This window comes from Pygoscelis adeliae, unplaced genomic scaffold (assembly GCF_000699105.1).
Source record: "Pygoscelis adeliae isolate BGI_AS28 unplaced genomic scaffold, ASM69910v1 Scaffold91, whole genome shotgun sequence".
NCBI classification, from domain to species: domain Eukaryota; kingdom Metazoa; phylum Chordata; class Aves; order Sphenisciformes; family Spheniscidae; genus Pygoscelis; species Pygoscelis adeliae.
Genome location: NW_008824196.1, coordinates 1,650,842 through 1,658,664, shown reverse-complemented (window position 1 = coordinate 1,658,664; position 7,823 = coordinate 1,650,842). Strand labels below are relative to the sequence as shown.

The 7,823-nt window shown below is 37.7% G+C and overlaps 1 protein-coding gene across 1 annotated transcript in view; it reads left to right on the top strand.

The window, feature by feature from the left end:
• Positions 1-7,823, top strand: part of DMD (dystrophin) — a 1,204,567-nt gene that overhangs the window by 900,568 nt on the left and 296,176 nt on the right. Inside the window, 1 exon segment of the mRNA XM_009334780.1 lies at positions 5,083-5,294. Within this exon segment, the coding sequence (XP_009333055.1) occupies positions 5,083-5,294 (212 nt within the window).

The following is a 7,823-nucleotide window of genomic DNA, read 5'->3' as shown; positions in this document are numbered from 1 at the left end:
TGTCCACCTTGGTGATATAATCACTATTGAACAACTAGTGAATAGTAGCGATGGAAAAAAGAAATTGAATAACAACCTTGAAATTACATACTCCTAGAATCTCACCATGCCCCTAAATTATTCATTTGGGAGAGTTCCATGTTGAACTGGGAGCGGTTGGAGCCATGCTGGGACACTTTCCAGTAAGCAAGCGCAAAACTCCTGTAAGTGAAGTACATGAACATGAGCCGGCAGTGTGCCCAGGCGGCCAAGAAGGCCAATGGCATCCTGGCCTGTATCAGAAATAGTGTGGCCAGCAGGAGCAGGGAAGTGATAGTGCCCCTGTACTCGGCACTGGTGAGGCCGCACCTCGAATACTGTGTTCAGTTTTGGGCCCCTCACTACAAGAAGGATGTTGAGATGTTGGAACGTGTCCAGAGAAGGGCAACGAGGCTGGTGAGGGGTCTGGAGAACAAGCCTTATGAGGAGCGGCTGAGGGAGCTGGGGTTGTTTAGCCTGGAGAAAAGGAGGCTGAGGGGAGACCTCATTGCTCTCTACAACTACCTGAAAGGAGGTTGTAGCGAGGTGGGTGTCGGTCTCTTCTCCCAAGTAACAAGCGAAAGGATGAGAGGAAATGGCCTCAAGTTGCGCCAGGGGAGGTTTAGATTGGACATGGGGAAAAATGTCTTTACTGGAAGAGTGGTTAAACATTGGAAGAGGCTGCACAGGGAAGTGGTTGAGTCACCATCCCTGGAAGTATTTAAAAGACGGGTAGATGAGGCACTTAGGGACATGGTTTAGTGGGCATGGTGGGTTGGGTTGACGGTTGGACTCGATGATCTTGGAGGTCTCTTCCAACCTTAATGATTCTATGATTCTATGATTCTGCCTGGAGCACTGTGATTAGGAAATGGATGGGGTTTGGGTTTCACTTCAAGAAATAACCTGTTGTATGTATTTTGTCTTTCTGATACTCATTTTAGATTTGTTAATTGTCAAATATTTTTGTGTTTTTATATTCAAATAAAACTACTTAATGACCACATGCATTGCTAAAATTATTTTAAATTATTTCTTTTCCTTTTCCTTAAGTCTATAAAGAAAATATTGTCCTTTTTTTCCAGATTGCACTTTTGCAGATTGATTGGTAAATAAATTCTATACTGAATAATTAAGAATCCTCTTGAGATAATTTCGAATGCTGATTCTCACAATAAAGATATTGTGCTGTTGCCAAATTTAGGGGGGGAGGAAGAAAATTGGATATAAAGGGGGAGTGCCACACTAAAAAAGAGATTAGGCTTTGAAATGGAGAAGGCACAGGACTTAGCTGTAATGAACAATGTAAACTGAGGTGCTTCAGAAACTACTGAACTATGGGGGAAAAAAGCTTTTGTCATTGTTACTAATTATTTAAAATTCCTGTGCTTCAGTGATATTAATAGTGCACATGGAGCCACATTTGTTCTGTCTATCTAGGTATTTTCAATGTGTAGTCATCACAGTATGTAGGTGCAATGATGTATAAAAGATAAAGATCAGAGTCTGATCTCAGTAATACACTATTATAATCCAGAGTGCAGTAAGGACAATTACATTACTTTTTCCTGGCAAAGCTTACTCTTTTAGCCATATTAAATGTCCATGCTTAGGTTTCAGGATATTTTGTAATCTTTGCAATAGCTTTTTGTCTGTTTTTGTTTTATATAATCTTTTTAATTTATTAAATATTACTTATTGAAGGCCTTAAATTCAAGGTAGGAAGTAGTGATCAAATTTTTTCTTTAGTTCTCCTAAACTTGGGCAAATCCTTTTCTGGAACAATTGCTTCACATGCCATTGATTCTTCTATTTTTCTGGTTTTGGAACTCTATTTCTTATTTCTAGGGTTGTCTTCCTGGTTCCAGGTAAGAGTGATTGGACTTTGGAAGAAATTCATTTTCCCTCTGCTGAGTCCCATATGTTCATTGTAACCTTAAGGATTTTATAAAGTCCTGACAGCAGAAATAACTTTTCCAAGGCTATAGGCAGTGTTAGCCTGAAAAAACTTTGTACTGAGATTCCTCATTGCTATCTTATAAAACACTCTTAAATATTTTCATAAACCTATTCCTGTTAGTACCCAGTCAGAGAAAACCTTTTATATGTTCCAGCGCCTTTGCACAAAACCCCCACGATGTTCAGAATACTTTAAAAATTGTCTTCTACTGTCCAACAACATTATTTAATAGCAATTCTCTGACCCTTCTCATTTGCATCAGTAACTCATTAGCTGCAGGTGAGGGGTTTGTGGGTTGTTGGGATCAGTTCTAACACAATATGCACTCAAATTGGATTTTCTGAACTTTTTTGTTTGGCATAAATCTATAAGTAATATTCACCTTTCCTTCTGTGGGAAACATCCCACTAAAGAGTATCCACAGGAGCAAAATACAGCCTGATGAGACACTGATCGACACTGTGGTTTTCAGTACATTTTGGAAGTGAATTCTCATATTTTAAACTTTAGAGGCTTGGGGGTTTTTGTTATTCAAAAACCAATCAATAGTCCGCATTGAAATGAGAACATCATTTAGAAGATGTAAACTTAGCAGTAATTAAGGGATTTTTATGTTACCTTAAACTAAATAATGTAATAATTATAAAAGCCTCTCTAATAAATTATCTCTACCTATTTTGCCTTATGTAGTACTGCACTGTTTGGTATATTCTAGCTCAGAAAGGCCAGATTAATTATATAGATGTCATGGTGTGTTTATCCTCAGCTGAAGTACTTTGTTAAGTGGGTTTTGTCACTCACCAGTTCAAGAAAACAACATTTTAATTTTTTTTTTGGTTCAGATTACCTAGTAACTTCCTGAACTCTTCAATTTCAACCTGTAATAAAGCAAAACTACTATGCATGTTATTTTTTAAGTGTCCATGTCAGAAGGTTTTCTTTTCCCTTTTTGAGGGAGATAACCCAAATATTTCCATGAGGAAAGGTGTTTCATAGATTCGGAGCTTGTGTATTCAGTCACTTGTGTAAATGGGCTCCCGAGATGTCCTGAATACAGCTTTCATTATGCAGCCTCATTCCCCTCTTGGGTGGGAGAATTGTTCATCACGGAATCCCAGGACTGTGGTATATGATGAAAAATTCAGCCTTCCTGAAAAAAGCACAGTCCCTAGGGAAGGACCGTTTTACTGAGATACAAACCTCATTAGACATTATGGAAGATTCATCTGTAAATCTTTTGATTTTTGTTGATAAGAAATATCAGCATTTCTTGTTAAAAGCAGCTATTATGAAGAATTAATATAGTTGTAGACCCAGTTTTCTTCTGAAGCAGTTCTGCAAGAGAGTTTTCATTCATCTCTTAATTCCAACCTCCCTCCCCAAGAAAAAAACCCACACTAACAAACAAAGAAACTTATAATAAAACAAGAATAGGTGGGATTTTTGTAGTTTTTTTCATGGACAGCTGACATAAATAAGCTATTATACTTTTGTCAGCTGTGTACTAAAATCTCCAGGTTGCCAGGAATCAAAAGATAACACAGTCAATGTTGTGGAGTCTAAGGGGGAAGGAGCTCGAGTAGTTATTTGCAAGAAATAGGTGGCAGCTATTGCCCATACGCCAACAACACTGTGGAAGGTGTTTGGGCAGTCTTTGTCCCCTAGATCTCCAGCACAAACCACATGCTGTAGCTGTAGCGCAGAGATTTTACTTGAACAGTTCAAGAACACTTCTGTTATTCACGCTTCCTGTAGACCACAATCTCTTTGTTGTTTCAAGTATACCCTAAAGCTTACATCAGAAATCCTCATCCAGATAGGGCACAGAAATGAGTTGTTTTGTGACCTTTGTGTACAGCTTTCTAAAATGAGGGGTTAGGTTTGGTTCAGATTGAATTTAAGTATTTGGGCCTTAGGTTATCCTTGCTTTGCTCTGATCGTGCTTTGTGTTTCTTCAGTTCCTTTTGCATTTCCTTTGACTTGAACATGCTGCTATGTGTGTTTACTCACAGTCACTCTTTCTCTAAACCTCAGCTGAGTCCATGGAAAGATCTTTATCCCTTCTTCTGGAAGAAGGAAGAGCACTGATAAGTAGAAGTGTCCTTTCCCTGCTGAAGCATTTCTCACCCCTTTAGTCTTTAGCCTGCACCAGTCTGGAATCAACCCTGCAGTGAGAGATGCAGTGTTGGAACTACCACTCAATGATAATTTCAATTGCTTTCTGAGTACTCTAGGAATCTCTGTTCCCCTCCCTAGGCGGCCTGTGAATTTTCAATGTAGTGAGGCAGTCTTCAAGAAAATATGGAGAATGTAGTTTGTGCTGACTAACCTCAGGGAATTAAAAAAAAAAAATTAAAAAATGCCTATTTCTTCATGCAGTGCACAGATTTTATTGTTTGTGGAGTTTTGGTTTTTTGGTTTGATTTGGGGCTTTTTCTGTCAAACTTCAACTGCTTGGACGACTAAGTCTCCTGATGTTTTTATTCTACTATGGAAGAGTCTGATGCTGGATGCTAGCCAACACACAGCTAAAATCAGTGATTTTAGTGATTATTAAGTTCCCATGAATCACATTTCTTTCAAATCGTGGATAAAGCTAATTGTTATTTTATAATTCACATGAACATATGAGAATGCAGTCCTTTGCAGTCTGCTAATATTCGCGTTAATGAAATAAGAAAGTATAGCTATTAATTATATCTTGAAATAAATCTTTAATTAATATTACTGAAGTCCCTAAAGGACTTGTTCTTCAGAAAATATTAAACCTTGTGTTGGTTTGGTAAGAATGAAAGATTATTGGTGATGCTTTTTCTCAAATGTGATCCTGTTTCATAATGCTTTTTGAGGCATGAACCTGTCATTTCTGGCTGCATATGCATTGAAACACATGCTGTGTACCATAGTGTCATACTGTGTGACCCAGAACAGTTTATCTGTTCTTCTTTGTTAAACTAAACTTAGTTGCAATTGCAGCTTAAAAGTACAAGACCTCTCCAATATGGTCACTTCTAGAAATATTAGTTTTTACTCCCTTAAAAAAAAAAAACAAAGAAAAAGCTTTTAAGTGACTCAGCTTTTGTTTTTCCTTTGTGTTTCACCAGTTGAAAAGATACAGAGCCAGTGGGATGAAGTGCACGGACACCTCCAAAGCCGGAGACAACAGCTTCATGAGATGTTAAAGGATTCAACACAGTGGCTAGAAGCTAAACAAGAAGCTGAGCAGGTTCTTGAACAAGCAAAAGCTAAGCTTGAGTCGTGGAAAGAAATTTCCTACACCGTGGAAGCTCTGAAAAAGCAGAACACTGAGCTTAAGGTCGCTATTGACAATTAAAATATTTCCACTTGAGTTAATTAGATTGTTAAAGAAAATGTACTCTAACTATTGGACAGTGCACATTAAGAACAACCTCTTTATCCCTTATTTCCCAGAAAAAGTTAGAAAGAAATTAACTTACAAAGTCTAAAATGTGTGTCACATAATCCTTGAATGAATTGGTCTTAACTTACCAGTCATAACCAATAACTGGCTGATGTTGCAGGAAGAATACCTACCTTTTCAGCACAAGGTAGGTATTCTCATCTTTTCTGTACAACAGCCTCAGCTAAGGCACTGGTACTGCAGACTGGGAAATCCTGTAGTATTGGTATGTCTGTCTGCACTGATATTGAAGCTTTATACGTTGTCTGGAAGTATTTAAGAAAAGACAAGGGGAAAAAAAACCCATAATAAGCTATATGGCGATATTTTGAAAATCAAGCGTTTTAGATTTGCCACAAGATAATCTCACTGGGTTCAACCTTCGCAGGGTTATTAACTGCAAAAAACCTGAAATGGCTACTCCTGTGATTTCAGCACACATATCGTCACATTCTAGATGCTAAAATGTGTACCTCAGTTAACCTATGTAGCTGAGCTATACCTCAAGTAGCAATGCAAATATGCCCTAACTGTTGCATCAGTTTTTAAGTTTCTTGTTATGGAAATAGTCATACTTGGTGACAGTCTTCATGAATAAATTTTGAGAACAGCTATTTCAGATTAATAATATCTCATTTTCTGGTTGGGGAAAAACAAGATTGAAACCAACCAGTTGATCAGCCTCTTAAAGTGAGTCCTGCCTCCATATTAATGGAATGTTACATTTTAGTTATTTGGGAGGGTGGTTACACAAATATTTTCTGATACGTTCTCCTCTCCTGCCCACCAGATTTATTTTTTTTTAACTCCTACAACTCGGCTGTTTGGTTAAAGTTTGCAGACTTAGAACAGTCTTACTTGCACAGCTGAATGGTAATGAACTGCTGTGAATAGTGGGGTGAGGTCCTCATCAAACGGTTTTGCCGCCTGAGAAAGTATGTGAATAACTGTATGATTGGTCTTCAGCTATCTCCATCCATCAGTTAGTCATTGCCTTTCTGATGCTTAGAAGTAGATACAAAATCTGTTGGGGTTTTTGCTTGGGGATTGTTGGGTTTTTTTTTTTCTTGTCTGTAAGAAGCATAAGAGCGTTCATTAATCCATTGTTTTAGGGCTGAGAAGTGGTTAAGTATTCTCATTTAAGATTATATCGTAAGGGTCATTGCTTGGGAAAGGTGGATTATGGTAAACGAGGGCAATCACTCACTAATGTATTGAAAAGAGTTATAGACTACGTATACTACTGTCATTCAGCGTAGAGGACTCCCATTTGTCACTGTCTTTCTGCAGAGATAGAGTTCTGGCTTCTGCCCAGTGTTTGGTTTAAAAGAAAAAAAGGTTTCAACAGTGTCAATGTCCCAGCTCTGCAAAGACTCAATTAACAAAAGAACAGTTCTGTGCAAACACAGTCTTATGTCATTGTGTTGGAGTGTCTTATGTCTCAAACACAAAAAGTTAACTAGGAAAATAATTGAAAATACAGTTTTAGAAATAGATTCTATGTCCACTTTTTTACAAGAATATATGAGGTTTAGATGAGGTTCATCTAAGAGTGTATGCTTTTTGAAAATATTATGGGGTTTTTTGATCAACATTCTCCAAGGAGAGAAATAAGAATATGCCCTTCTCCTCCATCCCCCAAGTTATAGAGAAAGTATACTACTATATTTCTTCATAGAATGTCTCCCTATGTATAAACAGAGTTTTTGAAAGGATACCTGTAGATTCTTTTCACTCCTTTAAAAAAGATGAAGCGCTTGGGCTATCAGTATCTTCAGCCATTCCCATCCCAGTCTGGATTCAATGTGACGTGTTGCGTCAAGTTACAGACATTAGTCTATAATTACGATTTCAGTGTCACAGCTGGTCCATCTTAATTTGTTGTGTCCTTGTGATGATATGAACATCAACAAGCTCTACTGTTCCAGGGTTGTTTACTTTCATTTGTTTGGTTTTGCCTAGCCTTTCTCCCACAAGTCTGGAAGAAATTTGCCTCTGTCTTAGAGAATGTGTGTGTGGGTTCTTTTCCTTTTTCCTTCTTTTTTTTTTTTTCTCTTTCTTTTGTGCCAGCCTTCCTAGCAGAATTATCTTTGTCTGCCAGTAATTCCTATTGTGTCAAATCCCTCATGAAAGCTGCTCAGATGTGACAGCATCAGCTGTTGTGTTCATGCTTGAGATAAGGGGTCATGAATTCTAAGGAAAATGGAAATCTTTTTTGAGGTTAACAGCTTTATATTTCTTCTGTATAGTATTATCTAAACTGAAGGACCTAGCAATCCATCAAGTCGTCAAAATAAATGCTTTCCAAGCTTCTGTGCCAAACACATATATTTTGATGTTGTCCCCTGAATATGTAGAGTAAGCAAGTATGCTGTCTTTTGGCTTGCTGTTATACTGATGAAAATAAAGCTGTCATTTCTTTTC